This window comes from Centruroides vittatus, unplaced genomic scaffold (assembly GCF_030686945.1).
Source record: "Centruroides vittatus isolate TY-2023 unplaced genomic scaffold, ASM3068694v2 contig_290, whole genome shotgun sequence".
Lineage (NCBI taxonomy): Eukaryota > Metazoa > Arthropoda > Arachnida > Scorpiones > Buthidae > Centruroides > Centruroides vittatus.
This window is the reverse complement of record NW_027121846.1, coordinates 2,749,967-2,777,867: the sequence shown is the minus strand read 5'-3', so window position 1 is coordinate 2,777,867 and position 27,901 is coordinate 2,749,967. Positions and strand designations below refer to the sequence as shown.

Genomic DNA, 27,901 nt, shown 5'->3' with positions numbered 1-27,901 from the left:
CTTTGAAGTCTGTAAAATTGAAATACTTCGAATTTGAGATACTTTTATTCAATATTTGACGTAAATAGTCAATAGCCGGGAAAATTTTCGTTAGGTAAATTATTAATTTTTTAATATTATTTTTTAAATTGGAGAATACTTTAAAACAATACTATATTGTTTTAAGTTTTAAAATTTATTTTAATTAACTTTTGGCCAACAACATAAAATTTTAAAAGCATCGACAGAATATTTTGCGCAACTTAGGGAAAATTTTTTAACGTTAGGGAAAAAATTTTATATTTCGTGTTTAGAAATATTTAAATCTATTTATTAATAAATATTTTACAGTTAAGTAATAACATATTTTAAAATTGTTGTTTAGTAATATAAAAGCTCGTCGTACTTAAAAACATTCAAAACAACACCTAAAGGGAAATTTCCATTGAAGAGAGGGAAATAGTTGACGGGACGGAGGGAAATTTTAAAGATAAACCACAAAACGACCGAAAAGGTTAAAAAAGTAAAATGACATATAGTATTGTCATATGTGACGTGGACCAATAAGAACATTTGTGTGGAGGAGCTCGTGTTTCGAGGATCCTCTCCTTTTTTGGACGTTGTTTCCTTCCGGGTTGGACCGCCCAATAGAAAGTTGGACGTCAACGGAATTGGGCGTCGACACCACAGATGTTAAACGTTCTCGTTCAAATGTCTATTATTCTGTATCGAGTGTAGGGTTAAAGCTATTCGGCCGAGTTTCGAAATGCTAAGTGATTACGCACCTCCGTCTCCATAGCGTTTTACAAGTGCCAAACAACACGCAAAACAAGATTTGTTAACGTACGCGTACCATTAAGGGCGGGGGTTGCTCGACTCCCTTATTCTCTGCATGCTTACAGTGTGATCGTCGATCTAAGGATATACAAGAAACATTAGAAGGTTAGTATATTAGTATTGACTAACGTTTAACAGACTAAAAGTTTGGGTAAACTAAACTTGGCTCGGCTTCTTGTGCTAAATTTGGGATTAAGTAGGTTAAGAGAACATATCTTATGTAAGGTTATGCTGCTTAAGTGTTCCATTTGACCATGATGTCATCCAAAGGAAATTCCTTATTGCATACTTATGTCCTATATTACCCATTATTTTACTTATGTTTTTGCTTTCTCTTTGCTTGATGATGACATTTATAACCATTGCTTTTGTGCCAGCTGAGTAATGTATGTGTTCGCAACCAGCTGTTTTTGCTGTAGAGAGAATTTCCATCATAAAAGTAATTTGATGCATTCCCAAACAATTGAAATGATTGGAATAACACTTAAAAATCTAATACCTGTTCTTGTTTATGGAAAGTGAAAGATCAGAACATTCTTCTGAAGCTTTTCATTAACTAGAAGAATATTATCATGCGACTGGCCTAATTTAAGGCTTCTTAATGTTTTGTTCGACACCGTACTAAATTTAGCCGAAATAAGTGTTTCGGATTGGAATTTATGGTTTTTTTATCCGTATGTTACTTTACGCGCATGGAAATTGAAAGTAAAATTGAAAATATAAGTGATTACAGGTAAGATTTAAATTTTCAGTTTGTCTGGTAGACGAACACGAATGGTATTCCGCGGCGTTATGCTTGCAATATGTTTCTTTATGCCGTGTAAAAGTGCTAACAAGATGTATATACATTCTTGTTAATTTATAGCATTCTTTTGATAATTTATATTGAGGTGATTTGTATATTTTTAAAAAATGACAAAAAGAAAATTAATTAAAAACAGATATTGACAGTTTGAATAATAATTAAATTCACACAAAGTTCACATTCAATTAATCATTCATAAAAGCAAAATCAATTTAACAAAATTTGTTATGTTTTTGGAAGAAATGGAAAAAAATATCTTTTTAAATTGGGTAATGTTATTTAGTTATCGATTGTTAACATATTTTCTCGTTCTTTGTTTTAATAAACAAATTTAATGAGTAAAAAAGTTAGTTTCCAACTCGTTTGATATTTGTTGTTACGAATTAATAGTATACAGGTGATTTGAGTCCTCGTATCTTTTGTTACGGCAGTGCAATAAAGGGTATTATTAATCTTTAAATAATGTCTGAACCATAATGGTTGCAGGTGTAAGAGTTACTGAGGCGGTTCCCATTGTTTACAACTTTATTTTTTGTGAGTAGCTTATTAGATCATGGAAGGGTGATTTAATACATCTATTTCATGGTCTAGTGCAATTCGAAGGTGTAAATAATAAAACTTAATTAGTAAATGTAAAATCTATGAATTATTGCTAATGCATTTACGTGATTAAAAAAGCATTATTTAAAACAGCATGAGCATTTTAGCTGTTTGAACGTAAGGGAATTGGAGTGTAATACTCCAGCTGCTTCTTAGAAAGTCTAATACTTTCCAGGAAAGAGTTTTATTTGCTTAAATTCTTCTTTAGTTTAAGATGTTTTATTTGAAGTTAATTATAAGAAAATTGCTTATGTTTTGTTTATATATTTATAAAAAATATATAAATACTTGAAAATATTAAATATAACATATGTATAGATTATACAAATATAAATATTTCTTTGTTTCTATTAGAGAAATATATAACTTATATATATAGGCCTATATAATTTAATGAAAATAAAGAAATAAAATATTAATATTTTTTAAATTTTGGAAAATGAATAACTAATTTATGCAATTAAAGTTTTATAAAAACTTTTTTCTAATATATGAATTACACAGTAAGAAACTATCTGATTAAAAAATTATTCAAGAAAAGTATTTTTTGAAATTATAAATTTATATGAATGACAATGATAAAAAACTGATAAAACCAGTTTAAAATGTCATTTGATTTTACTATATATCACTCCTACTTAAATAAATAAATTCTGTTAAGCTTATCTTTGTTAAATGTAAAGGTATATAAAACAAATAATTTGAAATTTTGCATTATTAATTAAAAAAAAACAATTTATTTAAATATGTTGTAATGATTTTCAAATCATAATTTAATGCACGTCCATGTTTATTTTTTCTCAAGTATATTTAGTTGTTTACAATTCTATCTATTATGAAATCAATGCAATTTAGAGCACATCCAATGAATGTTTTGATAACCTGTTTTATTTTAAAATTGACTTTACAACTGCATTAATAATTTATAATTATTGGATTAGCATTACTATTGACTTCAGAGTTTGACTGCTTTTAAGCCAGACACTGCATAGATTCTGCAGTAAATAGCAAAAAGGATAAGTTTTCTTTCCTTGTTATGTAGATTAACTTTTCAGGAACATGGGAAATGTTTTACTAGTGAAATAATTACACGAGAGACTGACCATAAAGGGTAACGTTCAGTAGATATAAATAAAATTACTGTAAATTCAAAAATTAACTACTCATATTATCCCATTCCTGATTTAAAAAAAAAGAATGCAAGTGCAATCCTACTTATAACACAAAAGTTTAAAACAGATTTTTGTAATAAAAAAAAAAATTATGAAACGTTCAGAAATATCTATATTGCTAAATAATTGCTAGAGAAAGAGAAGCATTGTGCCACTTTGCTTTATGTCGGAAGAAAGTACCCGTGCTTGCTTGGTACTGATACTGCTAGTTGTCATATTTATTACTTAATTAATTTAATGATAAATGATTACATAAACCTGAACGAAATTTACTTGATACAATAAAATTTTCAAAACTAATACTTACAACATGTTTTTAAAAATAATGATTGCTAAAAAAATTTCTTTTCAAAACAAATTTATTTTATAAATACTTTGCTGTTCTTTAATCTTTAATAAAGATAACACATTGTATTTATAATATATATATATATATTTTTGGAATTATCAAATATTATAAATCATATAAAAGAAAAAAGCTTGTTTGTGGAATTGGATGCTGAAAATAGTTACATTTTTTAATTACTAAAAAAAAAAAAAAAAAAAAATGTTTCTTAGTTCTTCAAATATAGAAAATTATATATATATAATGTTCTAATGTGAATAAACTTAAATTCATAATCGAGTTACTGTTTGAAAAATCTTATATGTTTTTAAAATAATTACATAAAATTTAATTTATAATAAAAATTATCTTCCTCTTCCTTTATAAGGAATGTTCCTTTTTTTGTTCATTTATTTCCTATTTAGATTAATTTTCGTTAAAAGTTGTTAAGTCTCTACGTATAAAAATGTTTCCGTAACAAATGAAAATAACAATAAGTAAGCATAACTTCATATTTTATTCTTTATTACATCGTCGTTGTCATCGTCACATAATTTTAAAGTATTTCAAAATTTAATAAAAATACATTTGTCGAGTTGTATAATAATTTAATTTTTTGATATAATGAGATATTTAGTGTATAATTTTGAGAATATTTTCATAAATTATCTTAATTTGGACAAAAAGAAACATTTATAATACTGATAGCAGTTGTGTTTTGAATGGTTTATGAAGTATCGATCTATTAAAATTCCATTTGAAAAATTAAATGTAATAGTCTTTTATTGCAAAATTTAAACCGTCCATTAAGGACAAGCAAGACATTTTTACCTTAGTAAGTTTGACGAGCCACTCTCCTGTTGACCTATAGCCATAGGCTGTGTAAATTGCTTTATCATTAATTAAGTACCATAATAAATAAGTAATGACTTTTTATAATATTTGAAATTTATTAAACTTAAAAAATAATGGCCTCTAAATTACTTTTTATTAAGATAAATTGAGACAAAGTTAAAAAAACAAAAAAAAAAACACTTGGCTATTGCAGTAAATTCAGGAGAGCCCAGTTATTGCTTTTAATATTATATGCTTTTGTTAATATATTAGGACGATAAATTAAGCCAGAGAAATAACATCAATGTCCGAGGCTACGTTTTTGGTAAATTAAAAAGGATCATTAAGAGTTAAAGTAGTACATAAAAAAAGCTTTAAGAGCAAAGAGAATGTCATGTAAAATTTTTAGCCAATTGTATTAAGGAATATTAACTTTTTATTTTCTATGTTAAACATTTTAATTTGACTATAAACGAACAAAATGTCCATAAATAAGAAATTCCAAGTATTGGAACATAACCAATTTTTAAGTAAAAAAGTAATAATAAAATATTGATCTTTTAAATATGTGTAATATAATTGTTTTATATTTTTATAAATTACAATATAGAATAATTATGCTTCTCGTTAAATTAAGAAAAGTTTTTATAAAATTTATTTTTGAAAAATATCTATATATATATATATATATAATATATATATATTTTTTTTTCTATTCTTAAGATAACAAATATACCTGTGTCCCTTCCAAAGGCCATTTTTAAACAGACTTCTAATCTTTAATATTTTTATAAACATCTTTGATGTTATCAATTAAAAGAGGATTGTTGACAGCAAAAAATAAATGGTTAATCCTACTCTCCCAACTTAGAGAAGCTTCAATAACGTAGATGTATATTCTGGTATTAGTTTTCTAATGGTTGTGAAATATAATCCTTGTTTTGAATTTTTTGATAAGAAAACTTAAGATGAGAATAGTAATTTTGAAACCACTACTTTCCATTATACTTTTTATTTTGAATTATGAATGTACATTAATTGGTATAGAAATTTTTTGATTTAAAAAAAAAAACAACATTTTAAGTGATTTAATATGATATTCTAAATCACCTGCTATAGAAAAATATTGTTTACAACTAACTAGGAGCTCAATAATGAAATTATTCTTCTGTAACATGACTCTGTTTAAGTGTATTATTTAGTTGGTCAAATTATAAAGTAATTTTTCTAGTAATTGTTGTTTAGACAATTACAGGAAAAATTTTGATTTCTATTTTGTATAAACCAAACACTGATGCATTATGCTTATGAAGCTAAAAATTCAAAACATGTAAACAGTTATATAGTTATTTATGTATGCTCACATGAAAAAAATAGATGATTCTAAAAATTGGTTTACCATCTTATCCCTCATTCTGTATATAAATATCTCATCTGCTATACAATTTGTCACCATCTGTCACTAGAACATGGTTTTCTGACCCCATTTTTTATTTGAATTGATGACATTTGGCTTCTATTCTGATCTTTAAATATGAATAATTTATGGTCTTTAATTTTGAAATTTAATTCTGCTTAACTTTCTCTTAATTTGCATATCTCCTCTATATTTTTCTGCATATTTGCACATTAAACTACCCTAATTATTAAGATCATAAGATAATAGTTTTGACCTCCTTATTAAGATAATTTTGTATGAAGCAAGCAGACGTTAAATTATTTTAATTGAGTTGTAACTCTGACTTAGACTCCTTTTTATACGTAGTTTTTAAAATAGAAAAAACTACACGAGTTTCAATGATGATGTAGTAATGTGTTATTTTTAGATGTTACTGTTCTGTGGTTTTATTCATTGTCTTAATGCTTTTATAAAAATAAATGAGTAGTTATTTATGATGAAATATTCTGAAAATGAAAGAATTATGGCTGTTTATGATGATAAACGTAAAATATACATTCAAAAGTAGTTTAATAAAGATATGGAATAAATTGTAAATAAATAGAATATGCACGATGATGCTTACGTCAAGATGATTTGTTAATAGATAAAGAAATTTAAAGTAAAAAATAATCTTTATTTATGTACTGTACTTTTATATTTTAAAGTTTTTCGAAATGTTTTGATTAAGTTACATATGTTTGAGTTGATTTGTTTAATATATGTATTAAAAAAAAGGGGCAGAATTTAAGTTTTTTTATTCAGAACCAGCAGTGAGCTAATGGATTAGAAAAAAGTTCAGGAAGAAATGTTAATTGATGTCAAGTGATAGAACCTTGATCTTTATCATATCTAAGAGCTTTGAAAAATAAAATACTATCATAATGATGTAAATTGATATTTTCATTGCTCTTCAATTTATTTTAAAATGATATATGTAATAGAGTTAAAATTTATTAAATATTATGAAAAATTTAGCTGTTTGCTATAAAATTCAAAACATTGATATTTTTAAAAATGTTAAAACTGTGGAATTGCAATATAATAATTATAAATAAATTATTAATGTATTAACTTTTGATTTAACAGAAAATCAAAATGATTGCCGACGGTTATTTGGTTGGGGACGGTTCGTGGGAACTGAGAGTCTACGTCACTGATCTTCAAGTAGAAAGGAATTTGAGAGTCAAAGGAGATCTTCACATTGGAGGTGTTATGTTAAAGTTAGTTGAAGACCTTGGTAAGTCTTATATTGTGTAATTTGATCTTTGATATTTCTACTTAATAGAGTTTTGATTATTGTTAAAGTTAAGAGAAGCAATCTTTAAATCAAAAATAAGTTTTTTTTGTTGTAATTCAGTTTTTTATCAAACAATTTATTGGTTTTGTGTATTAATACTTTATTTTAAACTATATATAAAATAGATTTTATTTCTTTTATTATTTTGATAGCTTTCTTAAATATCACTAAAAAAAAGTAGAATCTGCTGTATTCTACTTTTATTGATATGATATATAATATTTAATTGAATTTGTCTAAAATCTTCAGATGTTGCCATCGACTGGTCCGATCATGCCCTCTGGTGGCCAGAGAAAAACACATGGTTGACGCACACCAGGTCAACTCTGGACCAGTGTGGTGTCCAGGCAGATGCAGTTCTTCATTTCACGCCTATGCATAAAACTTTAAGAGTACAATTGCCAGATTTACAGTATTTTGATTTAAAAGTAGATTTCTCAGTTAAAACCTTCGCATCAGTGGTTAATCTATGCAAAGAATTAGGTAAGTTTATAATGAACAAATGATAAAAATCATAAAGACAAAAATTAAAGTAATATTATAAAGTTTATAATAGAAAGATTTTCTATTATAAAGTTTATAATATTACTTCATAATCTACTCCTGCATATTCATATTTTATTAAATTTATATTAATAAATTTAAATTACCTGTATAATTTAAAATGCAATTTTAATGTATATTAGCTGCTTTATTTTTATTATTTAAGTTGTAATTTATTTATTTATATATTTAAAGATAAAATATTGATTTGAAAGATGAATAGTATACTAAACCTCTTCTTTTTTATTAAATACTTTGTACCTGACAATTTCATTTAAGATTTTTGTGAGAATATGCAAATTCTAAAATGATAAAGTAAAAATTTTGAAAGATGAATCAATCAAATTCGATTAAATGTAAATTGAATTTCAAAGTCTGAATATAAATTTTGAATGGAAATATCAAATTCAATTATTTAAAAAAAACTTTTTTTTTTTACTAGGACTCCGACATCCAGAAGAATTATCATTCTGCCGTCCTTTGATGCCCGAACATTTGAAGAGAAACTATAGGTATGTTGGGTGCAGTCCCCGTCAACGAATACAAGAGTCGAATTCTCCAAGGAACCCAAATTTGACACTTAATCAAAGTAATTTATCTGACTCTATAAATCCAGATGGTATCATACCTCCAGTGTCACCTTTAAATACGGTAAGGTTTGATCAAATATATATATATATTGAAGTTTTGAAATTTTTCAAAACCATATATATCACAAAAACGTTTTTAAATCAATATCAGATTAGCATAATTTGTTTTTTTTTAATTAAATTTTAATTTGAAATTGTGTTACTTTAACATGTTTAAAAATAATACTTCACTAATAAAAAAAACTTTCAAATGCTAGACTCCTTTTCGTGAAAATAAGTTCCGGTTTTACTTTTTGCTTGTTATCGAATTTATGAAAATTATTCAGCTTCCTGAATGGTGGAACATATAAATATAACACAAAGCAAATTTGCAGAACATCAACAATAATTTATTTTTTATGTCAGAAATTATTAGGTCAAACTACTCGGTGTACTTCAAAATATTGGTGTATAATCTGTCCGTAAGTGCATTTGTATTTGCATACACACTGCATAATGACATACACATCAATGTGCTTTCCAACCAAGCATGCTGATGATGATATGCTTTAATAAATTTATTTTCTATATAAAAATTGTTATAGTATTCATTTTTGTAATTCCTGTCAAATAGTTTGAATCCTAAGATAGCTTAAATTATAAATGATCCAATCTTTCTTGCAAACATTCAATGATTTTTTCATGTCTCCAAAAACATCAAATTTGTTTTCAAACAAACGTCTTTTTAGTGTTTTAGAAACATTTTTTTTCAATGAAAATAAAGAATTATTGACAAAAGTTTTGTTAGAATAAATCTTCAGAAATTAAAATTATCTTTATATCTTAATGAAAAATACATTATCAATTAGAGTTTTTAATAATTTAATTCATGTTGTACGAATTTACTAGAGTTCCAGTTCAAGGTAAAGAAAATTTTTGCAAACTGGAAATATTTTAAACTCTAGGAATTAATTATATTTTGCATTACGAGAATTTGGATTAAATTTTTATTCCGACGATATTTTCACTTTTTTACATTAAATTTAATAGTAACTGCCAGAAGAAATATTTTTAGAAAGATGTGAAAGTTTTTTCTATTTTGCACTTTATATCTGAAAGTTTAATAAATATAATTCAATTTGTCTTCGTCTCTAAATAATTTGGTACTATAATTACTTTCACCTTTTATTAGAATAATAATTGCGATTTAGTTCTAAGTTGAATTTATTGATTAAATCATATGTTTTATCGTGTTTGTTTTTATATAAGTGAATCACCATTTGAAAATGGCATACAGCCAAGATAGATGCTTGCATCTGCTTTTCATTGAACAATGACCCAGTTCTCAAAAAAGATTTTTATGTAGTTCATAATAAAAATAAAATGATCAAACTTTTAAATTTTATTAGTGACAGTTTGTATGTGTATCTTAATATTATTAAACATGTTTATTTATATACAAAGTCTATTTAAAATATGAATCTGGGTGAAAATTTGTTCTTCGTCAAATATTAGAATGCATTAAAAAAACGAAGAAATTTGATGTTTTGTTTGATGTTGAGTAAAGAGCAAGTTTCAAAGATCTTTTTGATGTTTTTTTGATAAAATATTTTTACAAAATTTTGTTGAATGAGTAACTTTATCAAATTTATTTGATGATACAAAGTTTAGCATTCTTTTGATCTGTTGGATTTTTTGATAGGATTCATTTACATTTTGTTTGCATATTATTCCATTCACAAACATCTTAAGTTATTATTAATTATGTTACATAACTTATTTGTGAAAAATTAGCTATTTATGTAGTTTTTATTTAATTTTATAATGATCAAATCATTTGTGAATATTAATCAATTAAAAAAAATAGTTTGAAAACAATTAGTATTAATTTTACATTTTAAATTTGTTTAATGTAAAGAAAGATACAACTAACTATGAGAAAAATTAAATATTAATTATAATTGTTGATAATTGTAGTTTTACAAGAAATGCAATACCTTAAAAGAATTTTGGATCCATACTGCAAAATTTGCAAAAAAAGTTAATTGGTTTCAATATTCTTTTTATTTAGAATATCTGGAATTATTGATCTAATTTTAACTTGATAGAATATCATTCTTTGCAAAAAATATTCAGATATACTTACTTCATATCATCTATATATGGGAAAGAAAAAAAAAGCTATCTAAAGAATATAATGCTCTTTTGTCTAAATGATTCACTGGAATGTTACTGATAGATTAAGTTTCAAAATGATAGATATTATCACACTGTAGCACATCTGTTGAAACTGAAAATGGCGAATAAATCAAATTTTTATCTCGAATGCTATTTGTACTTGAATTATTGCATTTAATGCATTTTAAATATGTTGAGATAAATGTTATGATGCAAATGGTTTTAATTTATAGAATAATTTCATTAATTATATTGATATGTATGGTATGTAATGAAAGTAAACAAACCCAAAAAAAATTTTTAACATTAACAATTTCATGTTCCCATATTAAATAGAATATACTGTATATCCTACCTGACAAATGTTACCATATATAACTTGTATTTTATTAATATAAATAGCTAAATCAGATGCTATTTCTTATTTGTTATCTAATTTTGTCATTATCTGCTAATTTCTTCATTATACAGTGAAAGATTAAATTTTGAATAGAATTCATAATCTTAACAATTATTCAACCTTTGAAATTCTTGACTATTTAGTCATAAGCCTTTAAGTAATAGCAGCTGATTACTCATAAATTTAGTTACCTCAGATTACCAAATTCTATTTTTATACTTGTATTGAATCTTAAGTTGCATATTTTTTTATACAACAAATTTAAATACTATTTTCTGTGCATTAATGTTATTATGATTTCTATTTTAAAATAAAATAAATTATATACTCACAAACACAAACACACACACACACACACACACACATATATATATATACATACATACATACATACACTAACTAAAAAAAAAGTAAAAAATATATTGTATAGTTTTAATTTTATAACTTAAAATTCAACTCTTTTCAGATAATATTTGTCCTTGATTTAAACTAGTTTTTCAGGAGTTCTCTTAAAAATGGATATCTGCCATTAATATGAGTTTTCTGAGCCAGGTACTTAAAACTACAAGTTATAAATGTTATCACTTTTTAATGAAAGATATTCAGTTTATTTAAAGTTGTATTTTGATTTATCATAAAAAAGAAAAGATCTATAAAATAATGAAACTATACAAAGAAACATAATTAACTTACAAAATTTCAAAATTAAATATATTGTATATTATTTGCTTTGCGCAGATCATCAATATTCTGATTTATTGGTTACTTCATGTTGCAAATGAAGTAACCAATAAACTAACTTCTGTAATATTTTTTGAAATTATTAGAATTAATTTTTATTAAAATTAAATTTAAATTCAAAAAATATTCCTAATTTGTGTTGAACCTTGAATGATTTCCTTATATGTTCATAAACAAGAAGCTAGTGTTTTTGTTTTTTACAGTATATTAGGCATAAATTTAGTTGCATTTTATGTTTTTCATATTTATTTTATGATAAATATAATTAAATTCTGAAAATACAAAATTCTGATTTCTCAAAATCAAAATGTTTAGATTTTGTATATGTAATGATTATTTAGTTATCATACAAAGGCTGTTTTTAGTCAAATTCTAAGATCAAATTTGCTAATTTTATAAGATTTCTATATCGCTCATTTTCTAATATATTTATTAAAACATCTGTAAGTATAACAATGAATACTATAAAAAAGTTGTGTGACGACAAAAATCAGCAAAAACAATAATAAATATGTATTATGATGATTGTGCAATTTTCCCTCTATGTTTAATTTTTATGAATTCTTAATCATTCAGATATTTGCAGCATCAAATACTGTGAATAGTTTCATTAAATTTTTTAAAGGAATTGTTTAAATATATTGACTGCCAGGCTTTTATTTATATGCATGCAGTATTGAGCAAGAGTTTTAAAATGCTCTGGAAAAAATATAAAATATCTATATTTAACACTATACAGTTTGCAATTCTTCAATCTGTTATTTTTCTCTTTACAAGTGTAGTTATATGTATTAATATTTGTACTATTAATTCTTTGTAGTAATTTTTTTCATAAAAAAATCTACTATATTCTAATTTCTGAAAGTATCTACATAAACAAAGATATAAATGTTATGTGAAATATTTATTATGACACAATATTAACATGAAATTATTTAACAGTCTGTTACCATAAATAGAAGTGTTAACTGGAACAGCAATGCTGTATGAGATCTAGAAATTGATAGTACATTGTCTGATTGTTATGAGACTGATGCAACTTGGTAAGATATATAAAATTACTGATCATTACAGTTTTAATATCAAGAAATGTTTTTATATGTCTAGATCTTGAACTGTTGAACCTTATATTTTTTTTTTAAATTAAATTTTTTCATTTAATGTGACCAGAATAATTACTATTCTTTAAGGAAAATACAAATGTTCAGAAATTGAAATTTGTGATTACTTCCTGTATATAATCAGTCATTTAGGACATATCTTTCAAAAATACTTTTAAACAAATGAATCATGTTAGAGAGGAAGTATTATGATGATGATTCAGATTATAAAAACCTCAAGCCATTATTTATATTTTATATTTATTATAATTATGTATTGAGTGAATCACATTATTTACTTAGTTCTATCATTTAAAAGAACGTCAATATTGACCATTCTCATTGCTGCTAAATGTTGTTTCTTCAGACCCAATATTATATATTTGATGTAAATATTTGTTTAACTAATATATCTATTTTCATTACTTTATGATAAATATATTTTTGTTAAAAATTAGAATTTTGTAAAAACTAAGTTTCATATTGAAATATCTTGAAAGTAACTTATAACGCGAAAGAAAACCAAAATATTTAATCTTTTAGAAACGCTTTTGGACTATTTTAGTCCAGCGTCAACACCTCAAGTATTTAAATTCTACAGAGGAGTGCTGAGGCTGGACTAAAATAGTCTGAAAATGTTTCTGAAGGAATAGTTTGGTTAACCTAGTAGTTACTTTCAAAATACTCAAAGTATCATATGAATTCACTCATTAGGACTCCTCTTATTTCATACATAATTATTTTCCTGTTGCTGTTGTACATAGCAGTTATTCTTTCCTGTTCAGTGGAAATTTACTACATGTACAAGTTGAAATAAAATGTAAGAGCAATAGAAATAGCAATCATAAAAAGAAGGTTAAATAATAATAATAAATGATTATGTTGAAATTATATAGAATAAAATGCATGATGGAATAATAATAAAGTATTGTATATTATTTGTCACTTCCAATCAACTTCATCAGGTGATAACCATGTTAGACAGATTTCAATAAAGGATTATCTTAACTTTATTTTCCTAATTTACAATTATTTTTAAGAAGAAAGTTTTTAATAATAATTAAAAAAACATTAATTCACATTTAAACTTAATTTATTTTATTTTTTATATATTAATATAAAGAAATTGGGAAACTTTTTGTAATCTATACAAGAATAAAAATTACTTTCAATTATAAAAGCAATGATACAATATATTTTAAAGTTAGGATGAAGAGAAGTTTCGAGAATAAAACTTTATTTTGCTCTTAAGAAATGCACATTAAACAAATTAGAATTTAAACTTTTAGCCTATTTCTTCTTCTGTTTACACAATTATTAGCTAGCTTCTATTTATAATAATGTTATTTTCAGATACTATAAATAACTGCATATCATTTACAAATGAAAGTAAATTTTTAAAACTTTTGCTATTGTATATTCAATACACAGTAGAAACTTGTTTATTCAAATTTCGGGTACCAGATCCATTTGTATAAATGAGAATCTGGAATATTTGAACTGTTGGAGACAACATACTCATAGTACTAAATAAATACAATACTTAATGTTTTGATTAATACAATATGACTTGTTTTATGTAATTTTGTTTTTGCAAATGATTAGGTAACCCATGCTTAGTGCCACTGGTTTGCATGTATTTTTCTCTAGTAGTATACTCAGTATAATATAAAATTTTGCCTGACTATTCATAAATATAAGAACTAAAATGTTATTCATTACAATAAAAACATAAAATGTTTTTAACACATTTTAATGTTTTTTTTTTTTTGTTAATTGTAAATGGTTACACAAGTATCCTCTGAGACTACTTGGGTGGAGAACAATTTACAGAATTTTATGTGATACCTGCTGACATGTAATTCCCACGTAAAATAAGACTATACTGTATATAAAGTACTCTACACTATCATATGGAGCCTATCCCAAAAGTAAGGTACAATTTTTTATAACAATTTAATAACAAATTACAATAAAAAATTAATCATTTGAAAGTACACAGTCTAAGCTATCTACATAGTCTTCTTTTCTAAATACAACAAGAACAAAAATTCTTTTCTGAAAAAATTATCCACTTATGATTTGTACAAGTTCATGACTCATCTTTAACTTCATTTGAGATTAAGTCACCAAGATGTTTCTTAAGAGGTTCAATCAAAGGATGCTAAGTCTGAACTATGTGGATGGTCTATTACTTCCCATCTATGCTTCTTTAGCTTGTCTTAATTTTGATGGGCAGTATGGGGAGTTGCACTATAGTGCAGCAAATGTACCATTTTCTGCATAGTCCAAACTTTCTGCGCCATCTGGTTTTTACCTTCTTGGGCCTCTTAAGAAACATCTTGATGGTTTACACTCATCAAATGATGAAGTTAATGATGCAGTCATGGACTTTTTCAAATCATTAAGTGGAGAATTTTTTCAGAAAGGAATTTTTGCCCTTGACTTCTGCTGGGAAAGGTGGTTATAAAAGATGGAGAGGAGAGTATGTAGAAAAATAGCTTAAACTGTATGCTTTCAAATGGCTAATTTTTTAATGTAATTTGTTATTAAGGTGTTACGAAATATTGTATTCTATGTAGAAGGTCTGTCTCAGAAGTAAGGTACAATCACATAGTATTTCTGACTTTAACATTTCACATAATGATACAAACTCAAATATAATCTTACTGAAGATTTCCAATTTACTTCTAAACAGAGTAATCTTGAAGTCATTTGAGTTTCAATAGTTTAGCACAGGATGATTTGCCATTTCAAGCATGTCATTTTCTTAAAAATCATAGGATTTCAAAATGATGAAAAACAAAGGGTCCATTTGTCATAACTGTCTTCAGTGAATATGCTTAGATGTGCAAGCAGTCATATATCATCAGATAACAGCATATTGAAAATCAACCTTATAATTTATCCAACACGAGACATTATCATCATCTACTTCAGATTCGTCCATCCTGAATATTTCCAAAATGGTTGTAGGCAATAGCTTTCTGTTCCTCTTACATAGAAGCAGAATGTTTAATTCCAGCTGAAACATTTAGTGAAAATATAAATGATAATGTTAGTGGTGTCACCTCTTCTCAAGTAGATGCTAACTTGTAGATATTTGAGATCATTTTACAAGAAATAACAATGTGTTTTTTGTTATCATTTCCATCCATAATTTTATTTGGCAGCTTCTTCCTACATTGAAGCTTAAAGGTTTCACTTAAGGCTTGGTTCGTGGATTGCAAAAACAATGACTTACACATGAATATTGCAAAAAATATGTGTTCTTAAAACTCTCATTGGAGGATTGGGTGGATAGAAGCATTGTTGAGTGACAATATAGCATTTTGCAGTAAACTGGTTTTCAAATTACTTTTTAAACAAAAGCAACAAATTGGTCAAAATCATTTTTAAAAATAGTCACTAGTGTTGTTGCTTCTGAGTTGATTTGCAAAACAACTACTCAAGTTTTCAAGAAAATATTTTTATTAAATGATAAGTCAATGTTTTCAGAATGTTTGTCATTTCATCATCAGACTGTTGTATTTTTAATAAAGAATACATAGTGACCGTTGATACTGGATAATTCAGAGAACCACTTAATTAGATTACAATACTTTCAATCTAATTATAATGGAAGATTTAGCATTTTTGCAAAGCTTTACATTTATAAATATATATTTAAAAAATTCTAACTTTTTTATTCTTTAATTACAAATAGAAATGAATTATAGGATGTAATTCAGGTAACCTGCATTAATTTTTTTTGATTGATTTGAATTAAATGGATATGCAATAATTCAAACTATTAATTAAAAGATTGTTTAAATGTTTAATAATTAAATATTTCATTATTATAAACTTAAAATGTTATTAAACTCATGTTTAAAGAATAATTACAAATGAGTTTTAGGAGATTTTTTAATCATTATTATTATCATCTTTGTTATGTATACTTTTATGAGAGAGTATCTAAAGTAGAATTAGTTAAAAATTGACACCTATACTTGTAAAACTTTCTTTGTAAATTTGAAAAAATAAGATTTTCTCAAGTTTTTTCATAGTTTTTTAGTAAGTTGCATTAGTTGTCTATTATTTTTCTTAATTATGTTTGTTTGTTTAAAAAGATATCAATCTTTTTTACATACCGGGATTCAATACAAAAACACACTTATGTAAGAACCAGATAACCGATAAAAAGATATCTTACAAATTTTAATTTCATTATTCACTTATTAAAAGTATATTGACAATACAAATTTGTTTTTAAAGAGTCCATCGTTCACAATTGCCATTGACAAACCAAAAACGAATTTTCATTCAAGAATGACCTTGTATTTGAGGCTATACTTCTATAAAAATGCAAAGTTGTTTATTATTCACTGCCTTAACTTCATAAATACTTTGATTCTTTATATAGTTACATTGCACTATTGATTAGGATAAAAAGAAATATGTGCGTTGTATTTTTTATATAAGTGTTTTTTTTATTTTATTTTATTTCTGTAATTAGAGAAATTTATCTATATGCATTATGCTAAAAATGATACTGGTAATTACATTAACATTGTATCTTAACTAGAAAATTAAATATTGTTAATTTATATATTTAAAAACAAAAGTGATTTAAGCTTAAATTGTTGATATATAAGTTAATGATCATTTTTTAATATTTATTTTTAACTTTTCTTACACATTAACCAACAATTAAATACATGTTTTAGATGAATGAAAAAAAGCAAACTGATGAATTAAAATAAAATATATGATTTTTGTATATTCTATTCTTACAGTCTCAGTGGAACAATACTACAAGGAGTTACTCTCCTAGTACAGCAATGTTCAATGGTTCTTCGTTGATGTCGAGTTTTTCTTTGAATGGTAGTAACAGTTCGTTGGAGACTCCTTTGGCCAACAGTCCACGCACTCCGACTGATGAAGCCAAACAGAAGCTTCTTCGTCCAAAAACTTTGATAGAAAGAGCTCGTCTAAATTCTGGGTAAATTTTAGTTTTTAATCCTGATGTATTCTGTATAAAATATTTTATTAATAGTTACAGTTTCAAAAACACATTATGTTTAAATTAATAATCTATAAACTAAAAGAATTTTTGCTTTCCAATTTTGTGATAGTATTTTAAGACTTGTCAATTGTATTCAATAACATTCTGTAAGATATCTGATATTTGTAAATATTGGAATAAAAGCTTGGCCCTATCAAATTCTATATTAAAAAGAAATGTATACAAGCAATTGAGAACAAACTTTATAAAAATCAAGTCTCTAAATGTCAGCAAACAATCTATGTGGGTCTCTCAGGTTAACTGGTCTGGAAATGGAAGTCAGAGATCAGTAGCTTAACTGGTAATGCATCTGCATAAGCAGGTTAAGTTCTACTCTGGGTCAATCTTTTCTTCAGAATATTCAAAAATTAATGCAATTATTGCAAGATGATAATTTCTTATCTTTAGATCAAATTACTTTATATCTTGGCTAATTATTAATTATCGATACAAACTGAAATAATTCAACACTTAGAGATTTGATCAAAAAATGTTGCTCTAGTGAACAAGTTTTCAAATTTGTGTACAGTTATTTCAGCAATTTGACATGTATTAAGATTCTCTTATTTCTCTCTTAAATAATTAACAAATTTACAATTAAATGACAAGTATTTAGAAGTAAACAAATTTTGAAAAATCATCATATTGTCATCATTGATGGCTATTATTCCTTTTTTGTATAAAGTTTTTATAACACATTAATTCCTTATCAATGAATTAAGGATTCTTTTTACCTTTGTCACAATATTAACACACATTATATTATGTAATTAGTCAGAGAAGAATGTATCTTTCATAATGACTAATATATCATATATAGAAATATTAATGATTTTGTTTCATTTATTTTGCAAATGTGAATGCTTAACTGAATTTCATATTATGGAATTTGCTAAACTGGATAATTTTTGTATTTTAAGAAACCACTTTGAGGATTTCTATAGAAAAATTTTCCTTTACTATTTCTTAGCCATTGGCAATTATTCAAAAATATTTAATAATGTAATGTAATAATGAAATCCAATCTTGTAAAATGTAGTTTTTAACACACTGACTGCAATGCGAGACAAATAAAACCACACTAGATTGAAACTCCAATGCTACGTGAACTATATATAACTCCGTTGTGTTACAAGCCATATCGTTACAAACTGTGGTTTATGACTCATAGTTTACTCTTGAAATATGGATGTTGATAGTTAATGGTATGGAGGACAGTTTCATATATTTAATGTCAAAATTTCAGCTCAATGTTATATCATTCATTGGTATTTTAACATAATAAATTCATAACAATGTTTTTAAAATGGTTTTCAGGAAAGAAGTACTTTGAATGATTATTAATTGTATACAGTAAAATCTTATTATTTCAATATCGGATAATTCTAAGACATTATCTGGGCCAGTGATTTGCAAAAATATCGTTTAGTTTGAAATCTTCCATTGTACATAAGGAAAATTTCTGTGCCCAAGTGGCAGTATCATATTTGATTTTACTAATTACACATTGTTAATTTATTGGAGTTCAAGGTCATTCAGATATTGTGCATGTTGCCAATGAAGAGAGAATTTTTTAATTTTTATGGAAGAAATCTGTTTGTTTGGCATTTAATTATTTTTGACATTTTTCTCAAAAATCTATTGTTTCAATAATTCCAAAGTTGATCCAAATACACACACGTGTTTATGATATAATGCATACATAGTTTTAGCCATTAACAGAGCTTGATTTCATCAGATCATGCAATTTTCGTAATCTTGAACTCAAGATGGTGAATTCTAATTCTATGAAGAATTCGTAGGTAATTCTTATTAAGCTTCTCACACATTCTTATTAAGCTTCCTTTGTACATTATTCTCAGGTCTGCTTTGAATGTATTTTGTTACGTTTTTATTGTTTTCTTTAAGTACATGCCAACTGATGGTTTTTTGAAATGGCTTAAATTACTAAGTAATGACTTGTAATAATGGATTTGTAACTGAATGGGTGAAATTATATAAGATAATGTTGTAATGTTATTTGAGAATTGCAAAAATGTCAATTAGAAACAGTTCAAATATCCAGGTTTGAATTATCCAAAGTTGTGTTCTTATGGTCCCTTGTTCCAAAATAACAAGTATATTAACATGAACTGTAGTCTAACATGAACTGTAGCTCAAGACAATAAAGTTACATTCAGTAAGATTATTAACTTGATACATAATTTTCAATGTATAAAATTCTTAATTCATATGTTAATAATACCAAGACACAAAATTTAGAATTTTTTTTAATCGTTGAATATCTAAAAACAAATGATAAATAATCAGAATGTCAATTATGGAAAAAGATCATCATAATTTTGCTGTTTATGAAACTGTAGTGAAAAAGTTTATTAATGATGATAAAACAACTGTAATGAATGATATTACTTATTACAAGGAGTAAATATTATCTTTATTTTTTCATAAGAATGGATGTGTTCTAGAACGCAGCCTCTTCAAAAAGATATTTTAACATTTTAACACTATTTTTCAGATGGCTGGATTCTTCTTTGTCATTGATGGAGCAGGATGTTAGAGAATTTGACACATTATTGTTACGTTATAAATTCTATAATTTCTTTGATCTCAATCCAAAGGTGAGAAATCAAATATAAATGCTTATTACAATGTCTAGAATTCTTGAATATATAACTACATTAATTCATAAATATCTGAATGTGTTTGTTAAAATATTTAAAAGGAAAAGTCAAATTAGCCATAAGTAGTTTTGTCTCGTATAAATATCATATTAGAATTTTTGAGTTAATTAAAAATGATTTGTAACTTTTAACTTATAGTACGATTCAATCCGAATAAATCAAATTTACGAACAAGCAAAATGGGCCATAATGACTGAAGAAATTGATTGTACTGAAGAAGAAATGATGCTTTTTGGAGCCCTTCAAGTAAGTTTAAATATTCTTTATTTTGAAAATGTATTAGATTATATATCATAAGTAGATTCTTTTTGCAGAAGCTACCATTTGACAATTAGTTGTTTAATTATTCAAAGATACAAAGGGTGTTGTTATTCAGAAATTTAAAAAATTTTTATCCAACAACCATAAATCAATGTGAAATTTGCAACTGCTTTTTCAAAATAATGTCGTCAAAATTGGAAATATATTAAAGACTTGTTTAAATATTCATTAGACACTGATGTTCGATATTCTGATTTAAATCTTTTCAAAAATAATATATATATGCAAAGAAACACAGAAGCAAAAATAGAACTATTCCCTTGTGCAAAACTTTTTAAAACTTTTTTTTAAATTCTCTTCTGGCTGAGATTTGTAAAAATTTAATGAAGTCCCTTTAAATAGGATTTTATAAAAACCATTTGCAGCAACGTCTATTAATTCTAGTTGACTTTTCAAAAGTTTGTATTTCGAAGTAGCTCAAGTGTGTGATAAAACATGTCAGTGAGAAAAAGCTGTAGGTTGGAGACCTATTTTGCAGTTGTGTCTTTCCAAATGTCTTTCCAAAGATGTCGTCTTTTGGATTTTATAAAATGTCTTCCAAAGATTGTGTGTATACATAAATGACCAAAATCACAATTTAATTTTGTAATATTTTTTTATCATTAAACTTATGAAAGATTTAATATCTTAAAAATATTCATATAAGTCTGAAGAGAAACAGATTTTATTATTAGTTGACATTAGTTAACTGTCAAATGAAAAACATAGAATCAAAGAGGATGTAAACATTTCGTCTGTAAATAAAAATGAAACTGCCAATTTTTAAAAAAATCTTCTAACTTGATTTGTTAAGAAATCTCAGATGATGCTGATTTTGCAACTTTCCTTTACAAAGAAGGTATTTAAATTCTTTCTTAAAAGCAATATTTGAATAGAAGTTATTTAACTTTCAGATTAAGCAAATGTTTTCTCAGTAGTAAGGGGGGAAATACAGTAGAATAAATAACATATTTTTCTAAGTATTTTATTTCAGTATTTAATTTGTATATTTGTATTTAATAGATGGGGTAGATTTTTTTCTTCTCCTTGATCAGTTGTATTAAATTTAAAAATACAAAAGAAATGGTTTGAAATTATTTTCAAATAGTTTTAGATTATTTAGTAAGAGATCATCATAATATTAGTTTTTATAATATTGAACTAGACAAATATATTGTATGTATTTTGTAACATTTTGTAACATGGTTTGTGTATGAAATCTCGCTTAATTATTTCTGAACCTCATTTGGATCAAGCTTATAGAACAGTCTGTTCCTTAAACTGTTCTAAAAAGATAGCAAATTTAAAATGTCAGCTCTAGCAGATAATGGCTCTAGCAGAACCAAAAACATTTTTTGTACAAATAATATCCAACTGATTCTTCGTGTTACCGAAAATTATTATTATTTTATTAGATGTGCAATGTTTTTGCTCTTTTTTAATTAAAAAAAAACTGTAGAATAGTACCAATAACTGGAAGCCAAATTCTAACAAATAATTATAATCCATGCATCCATTCAACTTTTTTCTTGTATTTGTATTTTGTAGGTCTAAAATAAGTATTTGATTTTTCTGTTATGTAATTTAAATAATGCATTTTTACTGGTTTTATCTAATTTGTAATATCTTTATCTAATTCATAATAAAGCATATTACAAAAACTAGAGGCCTGAATAATACATTTAACAGATCCTTAGAGTAAAATCAATATGCAGGAAAAATGTTAATGGATCAATTATTACAGTATTAGCCAGTTGAAGAAACTTTGACACATCAATGGAATAGTTGGTTTGAACATACTAATTTTGTAAATGAACTTAAAAATTTACAGAAAATAGAGTCTAAAGATTAGAATTAAAAATTTAAGTGAAGATAAAAGAAAATTGAAGACTGAAATGTTTTTTAATTATTACAAACAGTTCCAAGTTAATCTACAAGCTAATGTTCCACAACCAGACAGTTTTCAGAGTGACGAAGATGATATAGACTCTGCCCTGACAGACTTACAAGTGTCCTTAGAAGGAACTTCAATTAACAACAGTTCTGGCGACATCACACACGTACCCGAGCTTGCAAGTTATTTGCGGTTCCTAAAGTGAGTCATAATTCTAAATAATATAGTTATATTCCATAAAAATGTAAAACAACAATTTTACAAATTTTCTTACAGACCAAAAAAGTTCACATTCAAGGGTTTCAAACGACTTTATTTCACTTTTAAAGATACTCATTTGTCCATTTATAAAAGAAAAGATGATTCCACTGGCCAACCTTTATTAGTTATTAATTTGAAAGGTTATTTTCAATTTAATATATAATTTTTTTATAAATTTAAAATATCTTTATATTGAAGAAAATTTAATTGGAAAAACAGGTTGTGAGTTGACACCAGATGTGAATATTTCTCAAGGAAAATATGGAATTAGACTAGAAGTGCCAAGTCATGTTGGAATGACTGAATATTGGATACGTTGTGATATGGTAAGTTTCAGGTGTAAAGAATTCTTAGACCACGAATAAATAAATTGTTCTTATAATTTAAAAAGTTAAATCTATAGTAGAAGCTTTATGGATTTAAAAGTTAATTTTCTGTATTTCTTTAGTGAAGCAAATAGTCATTTCCTTTGTTCACTCAGAACAGTTTCTTCTTGCAAGAATTATATTTTTGAAAATATAATTCTTACAATATGTTCCCTCATTATTCATTTTAACTTTATTTTTAAAAATTTCAGGAGGAGCAGTATGCAAAATGGATGGCTGCTTGTCGACTTGCAGCCAAGGGTAAAACAATGGCAGATAGTTCTTATGAAGCAGAAGTAAAATCGATTTTGGAATTTTTAAGCATGCAGCACCCAGCACCTACTCCTGCCATTAGTCCTTCACAAGTTGATATTAACCCAGAGGATTTTGTTGCACCTCGCTTTTTAAGAAAATTAAAATCTCGTCAGGTATAAAACTTACATTGACATGTATATTTCAGTTAAAATAATCTATCATTCATTTTACCACTTACTAACAAATATTTATATATATTTTCTCAATTCTAAGGGCAGCTCCACATATTTGGTATTCACTGAATGCTGAGCAATCATTTGGCAAATACCAAGTAGTGTGGATGATTTACTCATTACGAATATTTGGTGTTTGCCATTTGTCAGTAAATTCTCAAATCAAAAGGGATGAACATTTGCCTCCATGCATTCATTTCATCCATCTGCGTATTTTCTTGTTTTTGGTCATTATTTTCAAAATGGAATAGTCTAATGAAATGGTAAATGAGGTGAAAAATATTGTCACCAGATTAAAGAAAAAAAAGACAATGTATTTTAGTGTGTAGAGTGTTAAAAGTGGGTAGGAACAAACGAAATATATGCCAATCTGATTATATCTGTTAATGAAAAATAAGACAAAACTATTTATAACTTACAAAAGCAACAGCACAAAGTATTGTATGAAAATTGTCCATTGTTTAGATCTCAGGCAAACTTTTGTCATTCCCTCAACACCAACGCTTAGCAAGCACACATGTACACATGATTATTTGCCATGTGACAAACACTTTGATGAAAGGCAATTATTTAGCATTTGGAGAAAACTGAATGTGCAGAGACACCCTAAGTATAATAATACTTTCTTATCTCTACTTTGGACAAGTAGAAAAATGGATGCATCTTAGAATTGAGGATATCACACAGTCTAAACAATCAAAAATCAATAATGTATCATGAGTGGACCACATGGTGAATTAAGCAATAATAATTTATTCAGATATACTCAGGGCCAGATTTAACAGTCAGAGGCCTGTGGGCACAAATGCAGTGGGGCCCCTTTAAGAGTAGGCAAATTTGATGGTTTAGAAAATTTACACAAAATACTGTACTTTTAACTAGATTTCAACTAGGAAGTTGTAAATTTCATTTAAAAATAAGGTTATTGTAAACATACATATATTTTATTGTGTAAAACTAATTAGGTATTTTTCAATTAAATTAAAATATATAAAATTTTTTCCCAGGTTTGGTTTTCTCTGCCTGTGACCCTCATGATTAGGCCACACTAGGCTGTCACAATAATATATTTAAAAAAAATTATGTTTAAACATAGTTTTGTAGGGGCCCTGGGCACCAGCCCCAAATGCCCTTATGTAAATCCGGCCCTGGATATATTGCTCAATGCCCACATCATCAAATACGCTTTTCTGGTAGCTCCTTGAAGGTGTTTAAATGATACAAAGGTATCACATCATTAAAACAAATACAGGAAATCTTCATTAGTTTGAAATTCAAGGGCAAAATAATTGTAAATCTCAGCTAATTCAAAGTCACATATTTCTGTACAATATGCAAATTCCATGTAACTGATGTAATTTATTAAGCAAATGGAATAAGGCTATATATATAGAATGCTATTTTTGTTAATTAATAATAATATAAATAAACTGCAGGTAAACAGTATATGTCTGGTGGGAATCTCACAGGTTGCCAGACAGGTTTTATAAAAGGTAAAGCAGAATTCCTCAAAATAAAGCCCAAAAAGTAGCAAGTCATCCAAATATAGTAGCCTAGAGCAGGGGTGGCAAACCTGTGACATGTAAGAGAAATCATCTGGTGCACAATGTATCATATGATTTCTGTCCTTTACAAACATCCTTTCTGTTTATCATCTGATCATCCTTTTTTCAATCAAAATTTTTACATTTATTCGAATTAAAGCATATTCATTTAATTTCTTTAAATATCATTATTCAAAGTCTAAGACTTTGGCACGCATTAATATCTTTAAAGCTAAGTATGCTTACAATATGGCATGCAGACTCAAAAAGGTTCTCCATCCCTGGCCTAGAGACCTACAAATATCTATCTGCTACTTATAGCCCAATCTTGCAATCCCAAAACACAGTTATATTTTATGAGATAAGGGGAAATGGGTAATCCATATGTAAGGTGACATCTGAAAATGTGTTACTGTAAAAGTAATGCCATGTTGACCAGATTAGAGTTGTTCTTGGTCTTGGTCTATTGTTCTCTTATACTATGGAAGCACTTCAATCTAAACAAATGAGTTAATATACACATATCACAGTTCAGACAGAATTTTTACTTCAGATTTCAAAGTAGCTGTATTTTGAACTAACCAAATTCCTTAACAAATTTCTACTTCTTCTCCTGGCTGGGAATATAGTTATGAACTTGATTTTGAACTATCCAAGTTTGAATCAATGAGGATTTCCTGCAGTTGTTTTTAATGATGCATCAGAAAAACTTGGAAACTAACTTGTTTATTTTTCTACTTCTAAGTCTTACTTAACAAAACTTAAAAGTTTTCCTCTATAAAAATTTAATTATACTACAAGTTTGAAATTGAATTTTTTTTTTTATCTTGCACTATATTTCCTCTATAGTACCAATAAGTATATAATTAGTGTTCTCTCCAAGCCAGTTTTAGTTGATTGATTGACCGGCTAACTAATTTTTAACTGGTCAGAAAAATATTTATCTTTAAAAACTAAGTTGATTATGGTGCTATAGTATGAGTATTGTTTTGTTGTCATTTGCAAGAAAGGGTCAGCCAGCTCATCTTAGACTGACCATCTAAAATATCTTCACATCAAATAATTAGGCATAAAAATTAACACACACTCTTTTCCTTCATAACAATAAAATAAAAAGTTGAGATTTTTCATATAATTTCCATATTAAGGAACAGATGAATTTCTAAAAATTGTTGACTTGATCATTCACAGATATTTTTTTTCTCCTCAGTATAAATCATTATCATAAACTGTTTTTAATCTAAGTTAACTTTTATATTTCTTAGATTGTCCAAAGAATTTTAGAAGCACATGCAAATGTCAAGGATTTAAATCTGATAGAAGCAAAATTAAATTTCATTAAAGCATGGCAAGCTCTTCCCGAATTTGGAATTTCTCTGTTTGTTGTTAAATTTGTTGGAAGTAAACGTGAGGTAAGAGTCAATGTGCAATAGATAAAATATTGTCATAAAAGTATTGAAGTTTTAAGTTAAATTTTTTATTATAGGAATTGTTGGGAGTAGCCTTCAATCGTCTCATGCGTATGGAATTAAATACTGGTGATCATATTAAAACATGGCGTTTCAACACTATGAAAGTCTGGAATGTTAATTGGGAAGTTAAACAGATGATGGTGCAATTTGAAGAAGAAAATGTGGCTTTCAGTTGTTTGAGTGCAGATTGCAAAGTTGTACATGAATTTATTGGTGGTTATATTTTCCTTTCTATGAGATCAAAAGATCAAAACCAGTCCTTAAATGAAGACCTTTTCCATAAGCTAACAGGAGGATGGATCTGAAATCAAACATGACTTTTTCTTGCTAGATCTGTAACAAATTTTTCAATTAAAAAGTGTAATGACATTTTAAAGTGTTACAAATGTAACATTGTTAAAGCAGCTGTTCGTCTTCCACTCGTACAGTTGATCTAGAGTCCTATTTAATTATATCTACAGTTTTCCTTAAAATGCATTTTTATCTTAAATGCATGTTGTAACATGTTGCTTAATGTTAAAAATATGTAGATATCTCATTAAGCAATTTTAATAATTTTAACATAACTAATAAGAATATGCAGTTGATCTACAGTTATCATCATCAATTGTAATTTTTTTATTGCAAGTTGACATTTTACAGTTTACTAGTAATCTATTGAATTTACTTGTTCAAAGTGCAAATTACAGATTAGACATATTAAAATGTTTTATAATTAATATAGTATATATGAAAATTGTTAAAAACAGTGATATGTTGACTATGCTACAATTGTGTGCCTACAAATATAACGCTTTGCAATTATTTGATTTAAATTTGGTGTAAAGCACTGAACCATGATGGGGGGGTTTAATTCCAATACCCAGACAGACAGAGTAGAGGAATAAATTTTAATTTTCTTTTGAGAGAATAGTATTAGAGGATTGTTTTTTTTTTTTTTATATTATATATTTTACAATTTAATGTAAAATGCATTGTGCCTTACAGAGTATATTTCCAGGTAATAAAAAAAATTTTAAATTTAA

The 27,901-nt window shown here is 26.2% G+C and overlaps 1 protein-coding gene across 1 annotated transcript; it reads left to right on the top strand.

Moving 5' to 3' along the window:
- The first annotated feature begins 533 nt into the window (after window positions 1-533).
- LOC136972405 (unc-112-related protein-like) lies at window positions 534-27,901 on the top strand. The gene is made up of 13 exons (XM_067266998.1): window positions 534-921; window positions 7,080-7,230; window positions 7,540-7,773; window positions 8,276-8,484; window positions 17,600-17,805; window positions 20,387-20,489; window positions 20,691-20,798; window positions 22,772-22,947; window positions 23,023-23,147; window positions 23,227-23,333; window positions 23,585-23,800; window positions 26,670-26,816; window positions 26,891-27,901. The coding sequence occupies exons 2-13, from the start codon at window positions 7,089-7,091 to the stop codon at window positions 27,179-27,181; spliced, it is 2,064 nt and encodes a 687-aa protein (XP_067123099.1). The 5' UTR covers window positions 534-921; window positions 7,080-7,088; the 3' UTR covers window positions 27,182-27,901.

Excerpts from the sequence above, each read along its gene's own strand:
- LOC136972405 (XM_067266998.1), top strand. The coding sequence starts at position 7,089 with ATGATTGCCGACGGTTATTTGGTTGGGGACGGTTCGTGGGAACTGAGA. Across the intron at positions 8,485-17,599 it reads CAGTGTCACCTTTAAATACG|TCTCAGTGGAACAATACTAC; the intron begins GTAAGGTTTGAT and ends CTATTCTTACAG. Across the intron at positions 22,948-23,022 it reads AGTTATTTGCGGTTCCTAAA|ACCAAAAAAGTTCACATTCA; the intron begins GTGAGTCATAAT and ends ATTTTCTTACAG.